Source organism: Tamandua tetradactyla, chromosome 12 (assembly GCF_023851605.1).
Source record: "Tamandua tetradactyla isolate mTamTet1 chromosome 12, mTamTet1.pri, whole genome shotgun sequence".
Taxonomy (NCBI): Eukaryota; Metazoa; Chordata; class Mammalia; order Pilosa; family Myrmecophagidae; genus Tamandua; species Tamandua tetradactyla.
Window position 1 is genome coordinate 82,162,665 of NC_135338.1, and position 19,504 is coordinate 82,182,168.

General features: G+C 42.1%; 1 protein-coding gene across 1 annotated transcript in view; it reads right to left on the reverse strand.

Moving 5' to 3' along the window:
* The window catches only part of ENTREP2 (endosomal transmembrane epsin interactor 2), a 512,187-nt gene extending 500,824 nt beyond the window's left edge, over positions 1-11,363 (reverse strand). The window contains exon 1 of the mRNA XM_077122379.1: positions 11,145-11,363. Coding sequence (XP_076978494.1) covers positions 11,145-11,363 — 219 coding nt within the window. The remainder of the gene's footprint in view (positions 1-11,144) is intronic.
* Between the last annotated feature and the right edge of the window lie 8,141 nt (positions 11,364-19,504).

Sequence of the window (19,504 nt, forward strand, 5' to 3'; positions counted from 1 at the left end):
GAATTCAAAGTGACTAAACCCGGCAGATACCAACGTGATCAGGCAAACAAGATAAGCATCACCAGTGGTGGGAGGGGTGGCGTCAATGCCTCCAGATGTGATGTACTTGAGAAGAACCCAGCAGCTTTTCTGGATAGTTCTGCCAGGAATGCATAGCCTGAGCTTGACCAGGGGAAAACATCAGATGAACCCAGGCTGAGAGCCAAAGGAAGACTGAAGAATGTTCCAGATTGAAGGAGAGTCAGGTAACATAATATGCACACGTTTTCCTGGATAGGATCCTTAAAAAAAAAACAACACTATTTGGACTGTTAGTAAAATTGGAATTGGGGCAATAGATTGGATGGTGATGTTCTTCCAATGTTGATTTTCTGATGTGGAGGGGTTTATGTCACTTTTGCTCGTTAAGCCCTTGATTGGGGGAAATGCACACGGAACTTTTAGGGGTGATGGGACTTCATAACTGCAGCTTGCTCCCTAAATGATAAGAAAAAGAATGATTGTATTAGTTGGCTAAGCGGCCAGATGCAATATATAAGAAATTGAATGGCTTTTAAAAAGGGAATTTAATAAGTTACAGGTTTACAGTTCTAAGGCCATTAAATATGACCTAACTAAGGCATCCAGAGAAAGATACCTTGGCTCAAGGAAGGGTGATCTGGAAGACACGTGGAAGGCATCTGCTAGTCCTTGTTTCTGGTTCCATTGCTTTCAACTTTTGATGCCAGTGGCTTTCTCTCTAAGCATCTGTGGGCATTCACTTAGCTGCTCCAGGACAAAACTCTGGGTTTCATCTCTTAGCTTAGCCTCTGCTGGGGCTGGAGATTTCTTCTGTTCAGCTTCAGGCTATTTCTGTTAGTCCTTGCTTAACACCTAGGCTATTTCTGTATTTCTATTTTGATCTCCAAACGTATACATCAGCTCTGCCTGTCCCTCTCTCTCCAAAATGTTTCTTCTTTTAAAATGACTCCAGTAAACTAATCAAAACCCATCTGGAATGGGTAGAGTTCATCTCCATCTAATCAAAAGGTAACACCCACGACTGGGTGTGCCACATCTCCATGGAGATAATCTAATCAAAAGTTTCCACCCTACAATATCGAAATAGGATTAAAAGAAACAGCTGCCCTCACAAGATTGGATCAGAATTAAAACAGGGCTTTTCTGGGGTACACAACATTTTCAAACCAGCATGCTGATAGTGGATTTTTTTGTTCATAGAGAAAGAGAAAGTGCATGAGCACAAACCATGGAGCAAACGCAGAAGGACGTTTACAATCAGGGGATTTAAGTGAAGGAATACAAGAGTTCTTAGTTCTGTTCTGGCTTCTCTTTAAACTGGAAATTATTTCAAAACAGATTTTTTTAAACTTTTAAAATTATATTTTAATACTTTTAAAAATACTATTTATTCTTTATATACCTATTTTCTAACATGAAATTTGGCTGTGATAATTCCATAGCACAATATTTATAAATGTTTAATACATGTTATCTGGAAGCCCAAATGATTTTTTCCTTATCTTTAAAGTTCATTACTTAACAAGGATATATCTCAGTGTTGACCATTTTGCACTGACTTCAGTTACACAAAGTATCCTTTCAAGTCTTTTATTTCAGGACAGTTTGCCTGCATTATAGTTCTAAATATTTATTTTAGGCCATTGCTTTCTTTTCCTTTCCCTGAACACTCTAATTATACATATATTGGATGTCCTTTGCCTGTCTTCTGTATTTACTACTTTCTAACTCATTTCATCCCTTTATTTTTTTTCAGATTCTTCCTCTTCATCCTCCGTTGTTCTATGTTTTCTATGTATTCTGGTTTTCTGAAGCTGCCAGATGCAATATACCAGAAATGGACTGGCTTTTATAAGGAGGATTTATTAAGTTACAAATTACAATTCTAAGGCCATAAAAATGTCCAAATTAAGACACCAACAAGAGGATACCTTCTTGGAGGAAATGCAGCCAGTATCTGGAACACCTCTGCCAGCTGGGAAGGCATGTAGAAGCATCAACCCTGCTTCCAGTTCATTGCTTTCAGCTTCCAATTCCAGTGGTTTTCACTCGAAGCATCTGTGGTCCCTCACTTAGCTTCTCTGGGGCAAACTCTGGATTTCATCTCTTAGCTTAGCATTTCCAAATGTCTGTGTCTTGGTTTCATTTCTCTGCTTTCTGTATCAGATCCAAGCTCTTTCTCTCTCATGAGCTCTTTTAAGGATGCCAGTAAACTAATTAAGACTCACCTGAATTGGGCAGGACCACATTTCCATGGAAATAATCTAATCAATGTCCCACCCATGATTGGGTGAGTCTCATCTCCATGGAAACAACCTAAAAAGATTCCACTCACTGTAAGTCTGTACCCACAAGATTGGATTCAAAGAACATGGCTTTGCTGAGGTACATAACAGTGTCAAACCAGCACACCATGGTATCCATTTGCTCTTGTGTTCCTTCTAATTTAGTCTTCATTGCTGAATATCATTTCTTCTCCTGGCATCTCTCTCTGTTTCCATCTTATAATTTCCTGCAATCCAGCCACATCCTTTGGGAGATTTTCTATCTCTGATTTATGTTCTCTCAAAACTTTTCCTTTAGCTTATAATGAAATATAAATTTATCACTTTTCTAGTGTGTTCTCATTTCCTATAGAATGATTATTAAGTTCATTTCATCATTTTTCTCTGAATGAATTTTGCACAAGGTTGGATTGTATTCCTTTTTGGTTCCCCACGTCAAAATGAAGCAGATTTTCCTGCTCCATTAGGGGAAAATACCTAAGGTATGGGGGCAGGGGAGGTTTGGGTTAAGATAGTTTACACAGCCAGGCCCTACTGATCTGTGAAAGACCCCCAAAATGAGTATGCACTCATTTGTTTGTCCAGACCTTTGTAAAGTTCAGAAAGACATTTTGCCTGCAGTCTTTTGCTCCAGTTAGAGTTCTCAAGTTCTTGTTTTCCAAGGCTGTGCTCTCAGCTTTTGAAGTCATCTTGTGCTGTGAGAGCACTGAGTGAGAGCTCTTTCTTTGGGGGGTTCCCCACCCCATCACCACCACAGGAATGTGCTCAATTCGTTTCCTGTTTCCGGTAATTTACCATACGAGTGAGGCTCTGTTATCCCAGAAGGGAGGACTGGCTTATGCATTTCTAAGATTCTCTAGGACTTAGGCTGACCCATCACCTTGATTCACTCTTATCTCTGTGCAGTTTGTTCTCTCTTATAACTAGAAGCCTGAAAAGACCTTTCCAGTTTTGCCAGTTGCTCTTGGCTCAGGCCGCCAAAGTTTTCACCCAAAGAACCTGGTTCTCCAGGTAAGTCTTGGTGATCCTTGGTTTTCACAGCCTGTCAAGAGTCCCCTTTCACTTCCCACCACTCCCCACACAGAGCTGCTGTTGTTGTGATGGTGGCTGGACCACACCTGCCTGTGTCCTGGCTCTCCGGGGGAATCCCCATCACTTCCATGGACACTGTCTTCTGAGAGCTTTTGCTATGGCCACCTTGTTGATTGGTTCATTTCTCCTGTGGGGTTTAGAGGAGATGGGAAAACTACTCTGACACCATGAACACATCCCTGTGAAACAATTTTTGAAAGGCACAAAACAAGGAACAAATGAATGGAGACGTTCCTGAACTGACAGATTGAATATGATAAAACCATCCACCCTTCCAAAACTGACACTTAGTGGTAATGGAATTCCAGTCCAGATCCTAAGAGACTCTTACCAGAAACCAGACACAGTTATTTTAAAGTTCATGGGGAAGAACAGTCAAGGCACTTTTGAAAATAAAAACCACAGGAACGTGCCTTACCCGACAGTAAAGCGCACCATGAAGTTACTATAATCAAAACAATATGAAAAAAAAATTTTAATTAAAAAAATATATATGGTATTGATTCTAAAATAGACAAGAGGGCGAATCTGAATAGATTCCAAAAATAGAAACACATGTACAGAAGACTCTACATATGATGAAGGAGACGCTGCACTTCAGTTGGAAAAAAGATGGTTTATTGAAGAAATGGGACTGACATGATTAATTATTTGTCTGAAAGCAAATAAAATTAGACTCTTTCTCTAAGCCATCTGCAAAATACATTCTGGATGAGTTAGAACTTCAATGTAAAAAATAAATGACAACACTAGAAGGAAATTCAGACGAACATTTGTGAGACTGTGGTAATGCTGGCCCTCTGAACCAAGAGAAAAGAACCCAGAAGCTGTGAAAGAAAGAAGTAGCAGATTTGACTATGTCAAAGTTAAAAATATTTTCTTCATAGAAAAAGACACCAAAAAACAAAGCCGAAGGAGAACTGGAAAACTGCGAGAAAATATTTGCAGTTAAATATTAAGAACGACAAGAGTCCAATATTCCTAGAAAACAAGGTGTCCGTAAAATTGCTAAGAAAATAACAGCCAACTCAGAAAAATGGGAAAATGACATAAACACAAAATTTATAGAAGAAAAACTGCAGATGAGCAGTATACATACGAAAAGATGCCCTAACTCTCCAGGACTCATGGAAATTCAGATCAAATTAAAAAATGAGATATCCTTTTCCTTAAATCAGATTAACAAAAATGTTAAAGACTGCAAGCATGCCAGGTTGACAGGGAAGTGGGAAAATGTTCTTATATAATGCTTCTGGGGGTGGGAATGACTGCAGTCTTTTGTGGAAGTTAATCTGGCAATACCAAACAAAGTTCAAAATTTGAATATCAATGCATTAACAATTCCACTTTGAGATGTACATCTTCAGAAAACAAGCCCTGGCATATAGGGATGGATATGCAGCACAGTTTGTAGAGACATCCAACTGACAAAGCCACAATATTCTCAGGAGGAGAATAACTGAATCAATGATAGTAATCCATACTGTGGACTATTTATTACACATCGATTAAAAATAATGGGTTATGCCTGGGAATATTCATTTGACATTAAAGAAGAAGCCAGAGTTGTACGTGTGGCATAATCCCACGTTTGGAATTTAAAAATATATAGGGGGCGGGCCACGGTGGCTCAGCAGGCAAGAATGCTTGCCTGCCATGCCAGAGAACCCAGGTTCGATTCCCGGTACCTGCCCATGTTAAAAAATATATATATATATATATATATGAAATGTATTCCAATATTTCTGATATATAAAAAAACCATTAGATGTTTGTGATCGTAGAGGAAAGCAACACAGGTAACACCGGTTACCTATGGGCATACAATTGGGATAGAAGGAGACAGTGGTTGTCATTTAATTTTTTGTACACTTCAATTTGTTTTCAGTTATTGCAACAAGTATACGTTGCTTTGAAATTTTTAAAAAATCCAATGCAGTTTCTTTTAAAGGAAAACACAAAGATCAAAGGTGATGGTGGAGTTATACAGAGAAAGTAGGGTTTAACAAATGAATATGATTGCTGAATATTATATTGATATCTCTTTTAGTCTCCAGCATCTTAGAGCAGCTATAAGTAAAAACCTGAAATTGTAGAATTGTAACCCATAACCAAATTCTGAAATCTGTTCTACAACTAATGTTGTGATATGCTTTGAAATGTATTGCTTTTTTGTATACATGTTATTTTTCACAAAAAAGGGGGAAAAAGTAGATTATGATGATAAAAATAGGTACATATATATAAAGATATATATATATACATATTCCTTCTAGCCTCTAATGTTTTAGAGCAGCTAGAAGGAAAAATCTGAGATGATGGAATGGTAGCCAGTGACAAACTCTAGGATCTGTCCTGCAACTACTTGTCGAAGAGTGCTTTGAAAACTATTGCTTTTTCTTTCTTTGCTTTGCATATATGTTATACTATATGAAAAAAACTTTAATAAAAAAAAGGAAAACACACAGGCACACACACACGCGTCAGTTCCAAATAACCATGTCTATATCAATATATATAACTGGTAACATGGATTATTCACAATGTGCTTGTTTGTCTCTGATGTCCTGGATATTAGTCACACTTCAAAGACCATCACGACACAGCTCTCTTAAAGGATAACTGTTCAAAATCCCCACCTAGCTCTTTAGTTTTCTGAACTGTTGATAAAGATCAGCATCTCTCAAAACGGGCAAGGTATTCTTCCACAAGAGAAATGATCTCAAAATGGCTGGATGGCCTGGTTCCTAGATCCCCAGGGTAGGAAAAAAGCATTTGAAAGAGGTCTTAAAATGAGTGGCACTGGGCAGCTCAGCCTTCATCACCAGAGCTGCTCCCTCTGACCCAGACTTGACCGGTCTCCAACTTTACCAAAATGCCCCCAACCTTAAACAGCCAAAACTACCCTCTCCTCCTCCTCAGATCTCTCCTGGAGCTTCACCTTTGCAAGCAGTTTTGTGCTTTTCCTACAAGAGACAGGCCTCCTTGCCAAGGCCGGCCCTTTATCGCTAGCTTTATTTCCTCCCCTTCTGCCTCCTCCCAGCAGCAGGTAAGTCTACTGGTTAGGATTAGAGTCACTGAGTCCAGACCCGATGCTGCTCACTTCTTGGCTGAGTGCCCCTTGACTGAGGGGCAAGTTCTTGGCCCCTCTTAACCTCAGTTTACTCTGCAGAAGCTGCCAAGACTTTTTAAGGCTTAGACCTGACCCTGAGACATCAGTTCTGCTGTATTTTACTGACTAACGGCAATTCAGAGGCTTGGTCCAAATTGATGGAGAGTATGATTTAGACACATTCTTAATCTTAATCCCCATCCCTGGGTATGCAAACCCATTGTCAACAGGACCTCTTAAAGATGTTACTTTAGTTAGGGTACAGCCCAACTGAATGAGGTTGGACTTTAAACTAGATTATCAGAGTCTTTTACAAGCAGAAGACATTCAGACACAGGGGGAGAAAGCTGGAGGGAGGAGCTCAAAGCCAACAATCAGAAGCAATCTGGAAGAGAAAGGAGAAGACATCGCCATGTGACAGGAAAGCCAAAGAACCCGAGGACCGTCAGCCAGCCAGCGTGCTACTAATATTGGGAGGAAACAAGCCCTCTAGTCTCTGAAACCATGAGCCAAAACCAGGTTGCGGTATTAGTCATGGCAGCTCAGGGAAAGCTATGACAAAGAGAGAGGGAATGAAGGGTCCAGGGGAGCCACCAGTGCAACAGGCCATTATACCATGTACAACTCTGGCATGCAAAAACGCTCAATAAATGTGAGCTGGTCTTCTTAGGTATTAGTTTCTCTTAAATCAAAGCAGCTTTTTAAATAATGATTCTTCACCACATACAAACCACAAAGAAGGCTGACAAAATCAGAGGCAGGTAAAAAGCACACACATCTTGCTTTAGAAGATGCGATGGAACCAGAGTGCGGCCCTAAACCCCAGATATAAAGCCAAACACACCCAGTAGCCATTCTTTTTTTTTTTTTTTAATATTTTTATTGAGTAATATCCACACACATTGAGTTCAACCATAGCATACAATCAATGGCTCACAATATCATCACATCGTCATATATTCTTCAATATGCTCCTTTTGAGAACATTAGCATCGCTCCAGAGAAAGAAATTAAAAAGAAAAAAAATAAGCTCATACATCCCATATCACTTACCTCTCCCTCTCACTACCCATTACCTATTTTTTAACCTTATTTTTTTTACTCATCTGTCCAAACCCTGGATAAAAGGAGCATCAGACACAGGTTTTCACAATCACATGGTCACACTGTAAAAGTTACATAGATACAGCTATATTTATAGTCTTCCTCAAGAATCAAGGCTACCAGAACACAGTTCAACAGTTTCAGCTAGATAATGTGTTATCAAAAATATAAATTTTGCAGTAAATAAACACCTTTTCCTTTGGCGTCACACAGAAGTTGAAGTTTTAAAATAGTCAATATCATCCTTTGCCCTGTATTCTGATTTACCTTAGTCCTATCAAGATCTGCTTCCTTCTTATCTCTACTCAAAGTCTGCTTCCTTTCTCAACTTTTTAAATTGTAATTGTATGGGATACTGCTGACTTTCATTGCTTCAGAGCTCTAACTGAGTCTCAGGTGTCACATAAATATTCAGAGTTCCAGGGAACTACCTGGTTATACACAAAAAAGCTCAGCATCCTAGAATATAGAAACATCAGTCAGAACTCCAGAACAGACGTGACTGCTGTAAGAGCTTACAATCTAGGACCCTTTACAATGGGCCCCAACCTGATAACCCATGCTCGTGACTTCAATTCTTTGAGTTTGTATATTATAGTTAATCCATATGAATGACACATGATAATATTTGTCTTTTCATTTCTGACATTTCATTCAACATACAGCCCTTAAGTTTCATTCACCTAGTTGCATGCCTCACAACTTCATTCCTTCTTACAGCCACTCAATAGTCCGTTGTATATAAACACCACAGTTCCCCCTCCATTCCTCAGTCATTGTACCCTTAGGTCACCCCCACCCATTGTGAATAGCATACACTGCCACGATAAGCACCGGTGTGCAAATGTCCACTCCTGTCCGCACACTCCATTCCTCCAGGTAAATACTGAGCAACGGGGTCTCAGGATCATATGGCAACATCATCCCCAGACGCCTGTGGAACCACCACGCTGCCCTCCAGAGGGGCTACACCTCTCCACTTTCCTCTCAACACTGAGTAGGTCTTTCTCTTTCTCCAGATTTTCTCTAGTACTTGTTTCTCTCTGTTCATTCTTAAATAATTTCATTCATAATCATACAATTCAACCTACGTAAATAGTCATGTCTTTGCCACCATAATTTTTATGAAGACATTTCCTTTCCTTCGGCAAAGAATCCATAACCCTCTCTCATTTTCCCCTCTTGCTGATGTTTAGTTTTGGCCTAAAGCCTTTGTTACATTTAGTGGAAGCGTATTACAATGTTACAATTTACTATAGCTTGGGCTGATCCTACTTTTTCCTATGTACCATCCATTTTCAACACCTTGCAATGCTGGCATCCATTTGTTCTCCCTCATGCAAAAATGTTTTTATATTTGTACATTTAATCACCATCACTGTCCACTCCAGGCATTTCTAAGTTATACCGTCTCAGTCTTTATCCTCTATCTTTCCTTCTGGTTCCAAGCACCATTCTCAAAGGAAAAATAGCATTTTGCCAATTTACAGACTAGGGGGACAGGTACACTGCAAGGAGCCAGGGTCTTCCATCCACAACCACACAAAGTGCCAACCTGTTCCAACATAACCAGAACCACCCACCAGTCCCGCAAAGGGCAGCAGCAATATACAAGAAAACATATACATGGTATGGAAAGAATTTTAAAGGTGTTTGTGTTGGATTCAGTTTGACGAAAACAAGCGAGTTCATGAGAAAACAGCTTTAATGGGGGGGGGGGGGGCAAGGATAGCCCTAGGGCAGAATTTACCATATAACCGCTAAACAGTAAGCAAGGTTTGTTCCATTCTTGTTTTTTCCCCCAAGCCTAGAAAAACGTCTGCATGTAGCAAATGCTCAATAAAACATTTCTGGAATGACTCTGAATAATGGAAAGTTAAAACTAACCATTTTTGAAAGGAAAAACACTGGAAATCTAAACTGAATTACTGTTTCACATATTTGCTTACCTCTATGGTCGACAACGTAGTGAATGTGCATTTTTCACATAAAAAGCTTTCCCACTGTGCACAAGGCATGTTTTTCTTTTTAGGTTTATTATCAGCATGCAGCTCTCTTCCTACTTCTTGGGAGCATCAATGCCACAGCTAAGGCTGACTGGGGGAAGGGAGTATTCAGGAAAGGGCTCATTTAAACCGCCTGCCACCTGTAAGCTGGCTCGAGCAAATATAAACCTCACCAGACAGACGACATGAAAACAATGCATATTAAATAATGCTAAAAACTGAGCAACAGATGTGTGAAGGCTATATAGAGGGGAGCCTTTGAATCACAGCTCCCTGCTCCTCCCTGGAACCTCCTCTGTTTATTTGAACGCTGAGATGTGGTCACAGGCTAATCAGCCTCTCCCAGGATCACCTGTGGTCTTGACAAAGCTCTGACAATTCACACCCCATCGGGAAGAATGGCCACATCTGGGTTGATTAGGGTGCTCTAGAATCAGGTTTGCTCAGATCTCATCTCAAAAGCCATGCAATGGACTTAGAGCACAAAGGCTGTTACCCACATACCCACCTACCCCCCAAAAAGAAAGAAAAGCAAAAGTGGACAGAATTTTTACATTTCAAAGATCAAAAACATTCAATATAAAGGTTTGGGTTTGGATTTCAGGAGATGAAATTAAAACATACTGAGTTTACAGGTGAAGCCTATAAGATACACTTCTGTACCATAAACCAAACGTAGTTACAGATGCCCCCAGTGCCCATAATAAGTGCCTTTCTTTATAAATACCTGCACTGCACGTATTTTCCCATTTCCATGTGTCTATTCTTCATTAATATGGAGGGAGGGGTTCAAATTTCAACAAAATGCTATAAAATGGCAACAATTAACTCTTAGGGATGGTCACTTTCTTTAACACCGACCTCTAAGTAGTTTTCGCTAATTTAGGGGTCATCCTCGCTATCAGATCTCAGAAAACACGCCCCCCGGACGTGGCTGCGGGTGCCTGCGGATCCCGCCGCCCACCGGTTCGACCTTCCCTGCTCAGGTGGGGTACACTAAGTCCCCGGCACCAAGTCCGCAAGCGGCCACCCCAGCCGCCCGACGTATCCGCGTGCGACCCGACGCCCCCGACCCTCATATGGACGCCGCCGCCAAGGCTCTAAGCTCGCAGAAACGCTCCCGCACCCAAGGCACCCGCGCCTCGGATGCCACCTCCCCGCTTCCGACGCGTCTGCTCAGCCGGATGCCCGGGTCTCCACGCCAGCTGCCCACCCTCGCCCGGCAGTCTCTCCCGCCGCCTGGCTTCTCCGTCCTTTAAAGTCCCCATGGCCCTGCCCATCCTCGCCCAGCGGTCCCTCCCGCCGCCTGGCTTCTGCAGCCTTTAAGAAAAGTAACTCTGGGGATCACTGCACTAGGAAGGAAAGAGCAATGCCAAGAAAGTGGTGCGTCTGGGTTCCCAGAGTTGCTTTTGCCCAGAGTTTCGCACCTCACCTGGCGCTGCAGCCCCGCCGCGCCCGCGCCTCCGCCGGGCACCGTCCCCGCCCCGCACCCCCGACCTGCGGCGGCCCGCCGAAGGCACTCACCGAGAAGCCGGCCCAGAAGGGGCAGGAGTGGCGGACCCGGGCTGAGGTGGTGAGCGCCAGCGCGGCGAAGCTGACAGCCACGATGAGGCATCCGAGCGCCATCTGCGTGGCCCCGAGCGCCAGCACGATGCGGGAGCGGCCCGGGCACTCGCGCAGGCGGGACAGGTTGCGGGGCAGCGCGGCGGGGCGCGGAGCGCGGGGGCCACCGGCTGGGGGCATAGCGCCGGGCACCCGCGCGCCTCCCGCTCCCACGCCGCGCCTGGCCGACCCCTCGCCTCACTGAGGGTCCGAGGCAAGTTGCACTGGGTGCGGAGACGTCCTCCTCGCGCGCCGCGGGCGCTGGCGGGGCTGCGACTGCCGCGCGCCTGGAGCCGGCCGGGCAACCGGGCGCCCGCAACCCCTGCCGGCGCCCGTGCCCATTGCCGCCGCGCCGCTGCTCCGCAGGGGCCGCCCGCCGCGCAGCTCCGCGCTGTGCCCTCTCCTGCCCGCCCGCGCGTGCGCGCGCTCCCCGGCCCGAGCGCGGGGGCGAGCCCCGCAGCCGAGCGCGAGCCCAGCCACTGCAGCCGCGCGCGGGGCGGGAGCGGGACCGGAGCCCCAGCGGGGACGAGCCAGAGCCGGCTCGGCGCAGGTGCGGTACCGGCGACCCGGCTAGGCGCTCGCGTCTCCCGCCCCGGCTGCGGCGCGGGACCCGGGGAGTGAAGCGGGGACGGCAACCGCCTTCAGGGCCAAGGGTGGTAGCCTCGGCGGCCAGCGATGCGGAAGGGGCCTGGGAGACGGGCGGACGCGCGCCGCGGCGGCCGAGAGGACGGGGTCTAAGACCGCCCGTCAGCGCGGGAAGCGGAGAGGAGCTGCATTCGGAGCAATCTGCCCCGGGTGTGGCGGTCAGGAGCCCCTGTGCAATGCAGAATTCCAAAATCCAAGATGCTGTTTTCCTGCAGTTGCAGAATTTCACCAGCCATCCGCTGAGAACTCGGCAGTTCTAACGTTTCCAGTTCACAAAACAGATACCTCTTTCCCATATTCCTTTTGCAGGGATTTCGATGAAAGTCAAGAGTTTACCCTGAAAAAACTGCACAGATCGAGTTTAAATAAACAAAGGCATTTTTAACGTATTCAATCATCTCTACCCCTTCCTGCCAATCTAAGGTTTTAAACAATTATGTGACTTCCATGGGGTCCGGAGAAAAGTCGAAAGTTTTCTTTGTCCTAAATCGCTGTATGGCCCTGTTAATGTAACAGTTTTAAGACTGTATGTGTTGATAAGGTCTGTGTTTAATGTATTAAAGGACCCAAGTGTGTTGGGAAGGCTGAAGAGATCAGACATAAAAAGGCAAGGTTCAATGTTATAAAGGGAAATGAATGGTCATTTTCTAAGACCATCTGCCAGCGCCTTATAGCAGAGATGAAAGGAGGCCCCTAATGGACCAGAAACACTGGAGAGTCTCCCCCACCCCTACCCCACCCCCCAATATCTCACTTGCTGGTGCTGGATATTTCACCCTCAGAGATATTGATTCTGTTGGGGCTTGAAAAGCCTCTATTAAAATGCAAATTCCCCTTGGAGGGGCAATAGCTCAAATCTTTATCAGCCAACACCTAAGCAAAGATGGGATTTATTTTCCAATTTAACTGGAGAGCCAAGGCAATGTGGGAGGGGGTGGGGGATTCCACAAAGTGACTGACCTCAAACTGTTGGCTTGTGGCCCAGGCTGCCTTATCTGCAGTTCTTATCCAGAACGGTGCTGGGCCTGCTGACATCCTTTAGGGCAGAGGAATACAAATTCAAATTTCCCGAAGACAGTTTGCAGGGTAGTGCGTTTAGAGGCTTGGAACAACACCAAAGTCCGATCCTGGACTGCAGGGAAGTTACCTTCTGGTTGTAGTCACCTCTCTCCATTCATTCATTCTTCCAACAAAAGTTAGTAAAAGGTGCTCTAGCACCAGAGACTGTTCTGTTTTGTTTGGGGAGTTTTGGTTGTTGTGTGTGTGTGTGTGTTTATTTTATTATGGTTACATATAAACACAGATCCCTTTTAACCATTCTTAAGAGTACAATTGACATTTTATTCACCGTTGTGCCTCCATCACCACCATCCCTTACCAAACTTTTTCATCACTCCAAATAGAAACTCTGTACCCATTAAGAGTTAACTCCCATTCCTGTCCCCCGACCTCTAATCTATTTTCTGTCTCTATGAATTTGCTTAGTCTAGATATTTCATATACATGCAATCATATAGGTGATCTCTTGTGTCTGGCTTATTTCACTTACCATTCTGTTTTCAGGGTTCAATCATGTTGTAATATGTACCAGAACTTAATTCTTTTCTATGGCTGAATACTATTCTACCACATGGACATACCACATTTTGTTTATCCATTCATTGTTGATGGACACTTGGGTTGTTTCCACCCTTCAGCTATGGAGAATGGTCCTGCTATGAATATTGGCATACGAGTGTCTGTACTAGTTCCTGCTTTTAATTCTTTGGGATATATACCTAGAAGTGGAATTATGGGTCTTCTGGTAATTCTATGTTTAACTTTTGGAGGAACCACGAAATGGTTTTCTACAGTGCCTACATCATTTTATATTACCAAAAGCAATGCAGGAAGGTTCTAGCTATTCCACATCTTTGCCAACACCTGTTATTTTTTGTTTCTGTTTTGTTTTTGTTTTTTCATAGCAATCCTAATGGATGTGAAATGCTATCTCATTGTGGTTTTGATTTGCATTTCCCTAATGGTCAATGATGTTGAGCCTTTTTTTCATGTGTTTTTTGGCCACTTGTATATCTTCTTTGGAAAAATGTCCATTCAAGTCCTTTGCCCATTTTTTACTTGGGTTACTTTTCTTTTTATTTTTGAGTTGTAGGATTTTTTATATATTCTGGACATTAAATGCTTATCAGCTGTATGGTTTCCAAATATTTCTCCCACTCAATTGGTTGTCTTTTCATATGTTATTCAGAATAGGTATACGGGGCCAAAAAGCAGATAAAGATTTGAAAAGGGCTTTTTGGCCACAATATAGAAAATGAACTGAGTGGGGCCCATATGAATGCTGTGATTAGATAAGAGATGACAGTATTTTGGATTAAGGTGAGGATGTTGGTAATAAAAATTGTTAGATGTTTAAGAGGATGGTAGGTGATGAATTAAATATGGATTACACATGGGGAGGTGCCAGTTGGAACACCAGGGGTTGAGCCATCGAATGTTGGAAACCTCCAATAAATTCCCCTTCATGAGTTAAATGTGTTTCCAAAATATATACAAATTACTTTTTTGTTAATGAATGGCACAAAAAGAGAGCTCCAAACAGCACAGCAGGGGATTTTGGAGTAGGTGGGTTAGGAAAGGGATCTACCTTCTCAGTGAAATTTGGTTTGGAGACAGAAAGAGAGAGTGATCTAAAAATTAAGCTTCCTTTGTTATTTTTAAAATCAATTCTGTATATTAGAGAAATTAAAAATCAGGTTGAATTAAAGGCAGTAGCCAAAGTTACCCTGCTAAACTGTTGGAATGTGGAGATATAAATAAGTAAAGGAAGTCAATTTCATGGATGTTTGTCCATGAAAGAGAGTAAAGGAAGAAGGGAGGAAAGGAGCAAGAGAAGGAGAGAGGAAGGGAGGAGGGAAGACTGGAAGAAAGGGAGGAAGGAAGGAAGCGGGGGAGGGAGGGAGGGAGGAAGAAAGGAAGGAAGGAAAGATGAATGTATAGATCCTGGCAACTCATTGACTCCCTTTGAGCCTCAGTGTTTTTCCCTTATCAAAGGACTATAAATAATACATGTCCTAGTGTTATGGGTGATTCTTGGAGACTCCTAGGACCAACTTATAGCAACTCTAGCTTCTCCCTGAAACAAGTGGAGCTAATAGACTCTGAGATCATTGTCCCTAAGCCAGATGAAGCTTCCAAGGGAAGAAAGATGGCCAACACTTGCAAATACTACACATTCAGTGCCTTTGTGTCAGATTCATACTCTTTTCGAAACGTACCTCTCCATAGATGGATGAGAAATGAACTTGTCCCTTTGTGTTCTCAGTAAGGCAGAAGAAACTTGTGCTTGAATCTAGCTCTCTCTACCTCTGAAAGCATAATTGTCAGTGGAAAACTGATTGCTTCCAGGAACAGTGGACCAAGTCACTTTCCAACTGAAGACACCTAAGAAGTCAGCTGAAATATTTTGAAGATATCTTCTTAAAAGTATCAAAGAGCTAAGGAGGTAATGAGGGATACCAGACCAAGACCCAATTGGAGAAGGAATACAAAGAGTGACTGCAGCTCTTTGACAGGATCTGTCCTGGGACACTCGCTTTCCTGGCTTTGGCAGGTGCTCAGAGTTAGAAAGTTGAGTACGAGTCCAGGGACTTGTGAAGGAACCCCAGATAGCTGTACCCTAGGAGCAAGGAGCAAACTCTACTTCCCTTTGGCTAGAGAGGGAATCCTTAACTTAGATTCAGGCCATCTTATATTGCTCAGGCTCCTAGGAGCTGAAATCCTCTCTGTAGAAAGATATTATCCTATTCCTCAAGGTACTCCTACAGATAGAAAAAAGTTTAAATGGCTTTTCCCTTTAAAAATCTCTTGTTTTATTGAAAAATAAAATACACAATAAAAAGTTATGACATATAAAAAGTAAAATTAAAATTTATGACATACAAATGTAAAACACTATTATATACACAAATGGCCAAAGAGAATAGGAAAAGATGTTCAATATCACTAGCTATTAGGGAAATGCCAATCAAAACCACAATGAGATACCATTTTATACCCTCTGGAATGGCAACTATTGAAAAAATAGAAAATTTTAGGTGCTGGAGAGGATATGGAGAAACAGGAACACTCATTCATTGCTGATGGGAATGTAAAATGGTCCAAACTATGGAAGACAGTTTGGCAATTCCTCAGGAAGCTAAGTATAAAATTTAAATGTGATCTGACATTCTCACTACTAGGTATATACCCAGAAGAACTGCAAGCCGGGACTTGAACAGATATTTGCACACCGGTGTTCATAGAGGCATTATTCACAATGAACAACTGCTTCTTTGTTTTGCTTCATAGCTTTATCACCTATGGACATATCCTTAAAGACTTCGTCTGTTTTCGAACTTTAATAATAATAGTAATAATGTTGATGATGATGATAATGATACAGTCGCTTTTCTCTTTCAACCAGTTTTTTGCTCAGCATTATGTTTATGAAATTTAGCCATATTGTTGCAGGTAATCAGTTTCATTGTTTGGGTTATTCTACTTCATGATTATACTCCACTTCATTTAGCTATTCTACTGTGATGGACACTTGGGTTGCTATGCCAGTTTTTAACGACTCTGTGTAATGCTTCTGTGAGCATTCACATGTGTGTCTCTTCGTATACATCATACACATTTCTGTACTCAGGAAATGGAAATTCTGGGTCACAGGTCGTGCATATTTTTTGCTCTGCATGATACTGCCAAACCGTTGTTCAAAGAATCTGTACCGATTTACACTCTCACTAAAAGCAGATGAGAATTCCAGGTATTTCACATCCTCACCAAAATTTAGTGTCATCAGGTTTTATTTTTATTTTATTTTTAAAAAATTGGTCAATCTGATGTATATGTAGAAATTTTTATTTAATTATGATTTAATATATATTTCTCTGGTTATTAATGAGGTTGAGCATCTTTTCAGATGTTAATTTGCCATTTCCATTTACTGTATCTATGAAACAGTCTCTTCCTTATTTTTCAATTTTTTAATATTAATTTCTAGGAGTTTTTTATATTGGTTATCTTTATTGTAAATATCTTCTCCCATTCTGTGGCTTGTCTTTTCATTCTCTTAATGTTGTCTTTTGATGGACAGAAGTTCTTAATTTTAATGAAGTCAAAACTGTCAATCTCTTCCTTTACAGCTGGTGCTTTATTGGGTCCTCTTTAAAAATCTTTCCTTAACTTGAATTCATGAAGATATGTTCCAATTTTATCTTCTAATAATTCTATTCTTTTTATTCGTACTTAGATTCGTCCTCAATCTACATAAACCTGATTTTGTGAATGATGTGCATCAAAGATCAAGCTTCTTCTCTCTTTTTTCTAATGTTGATACTCATTCATTGAAAAGATGATTCTTTGCCCCACTGCTTTGCATCTTTGTCATAAATCGTATAACCATTTATGTGTGCATATTCTTCTGAGATCTACATTTTGTCATTCCTCCAGCCTTGTTTTACTTCTTCAAGACTGTCCTGGCTATTCTTGGCCCTTTGCATTCCCATATACATTTAGAATCAGTATGCCATTGGGTTTATAGATCTGGGGAGTCTTTGTGAAATCAAGTCTTCCCAATCCATGAACATGGTATATCTCTTCAAGAGCATGGTATATCTCTCAATTCTTCTTTAAATGTTTGCAATAAGTTTTCTAGTTTTCAGTGTAGTACAAAAGATTTGCAATAACTTTTCATTTAAGTTTTAACTAGGCCCTTGACATTTTTTATGCTATTTTAAATAGTATATCTGTCATCTATTACTGCATAACAAGTTATCTCAGAATTTAGTTGGATAAGTCAGAAAATACATATTACCTTACAGTTTCTGAGGGACAGGAATCTGGGAGCAGCTAAGCTAGATGGTTCTGACTCAGGAGCTCTCCTGAAGTTGCAGTCAAGCTGTTAACCAGGGCTGCAGTCTTCTGTGGGCTTGACTGAGGCTGCAGGGTCCACTTTCAAGCTGACTCACATGGCTATTTGTTGAAAGCCTCTGTACCTCACCACATGGACCACTTCATAGGATTGGCCATAACAGCAGATGCCTTCCCCCAAAGTAAGTGTTTTGAGAGAGAGAGAGCAGAAAAGAGCATCACCAAGATGAAATCTGTAGTGTCTTTTATAATGAAATCCTAGAAATGGCATACCACCATTTCTACCACAATCTATTGGTCCCATAGACCAACTCTAGGACAATGTGAGAGAGACGAAGGATGTGAATGGCAGAAGTTGGGAATCATGGAGAGCCATCTTGGAGACTGGCTGTCACAAATGAAAATTTTTTTATCTTTCAAAATCAATTGTATTAAAATTTTTTCTAGTAATAAAATTGATGGTAATAAAATTAAGCTGGCATAGAGAAATAGAGTTGATTCTGGAATATTGACCTGAGAGCCAGCCACCCTTCTTAAACTCACTTAACAATTCTGCTAATTGCTTTTGGATTTTCTACATTCACAGTCTCACCATCTGTGAATAATGACAGCTTTATTTTTCTGTAGTAGCAGACTGAGTAGATATTCTCCTGCTGGAGTTGAAGAAGGAAGCTGCCATGTTGTAAGAGGGCCTCTGAGAGGGTCATGTGGCCAGGACCTGAGGGTGGCCTCCAGGTGCCGAGAGAGGGTCCCCTGCTGAAAGCCAGCAAGAAAACAGGGACCTCAGTCCTACAACCACAAGGAAGTAAATTCTCTAACATCCTGAATGAGCCTCAGATGAGAGCCCAACTCTGACTTGAGTGCAGCTTTGTGAGATTTTGAGAAGGGGACCCAACTAATGTGCACCTCAACTCCTGACACACAAAACTGTGAGATGATAAATTTGCATTGTGTTAAGCCACTAAATTTGTGGTAATTTGTATTGCAGCAATAGAAAACTAATACAGACATCTTCTATAAGGTAAATTCCTGTCTCATTTTCCGGTGAGGTTCTCATTCATGCATGGAAGATTTTATCAAGGCCTTCTTCTACAGTTATTGAAATGTTCATTTTTTCCCTTAAATGTTGATTTTTCAAATTACACAATTGACCTTGTATTAACTAGGGTTCTCTAGAGAAACAGAATCAGCAGCAGATATCCATAGATATAAAATTATAAAAGTATCTCATGTAACCATGGAAATGTGCAGTCCAAGGTCTGTAGGGCAGACCACAACCTGGCAGCTCCAATGCAGGTCCTCAATGAACTCTCAGGAGAGGCTGGCTGGGCAACCATGGGAATGTAAGGGTCCAAGGCCTGTAGGACAGGCCACAAGCCGGCAACTCTGATGAAGGTCCTCAACAAACTCTCAGGAGAGGCTGGCTGGCTGAAGGAAGAGTGACTGTCTCTTCTGAATCTTCCTTAAAAGCCTTCTTGTGATTAGATTAAGTATCGCTCATTGCAGAAGACACTCCCCTTAGCTGATTACAAATGCAATCAGCTGTAGATGCAGCCAGCATAATCATGATTTAAGTCCATGAAATGTCCTCATAGCAACAGACAGACCAGCGCTTGCCTGACCAGACTACTGGGTACCACCACCTGGCCAAGTTGACACATGAACCTGACCATGACAACTTTTCTACAGTTAACTGAACCCAAGACTCCTGTAATAAACTG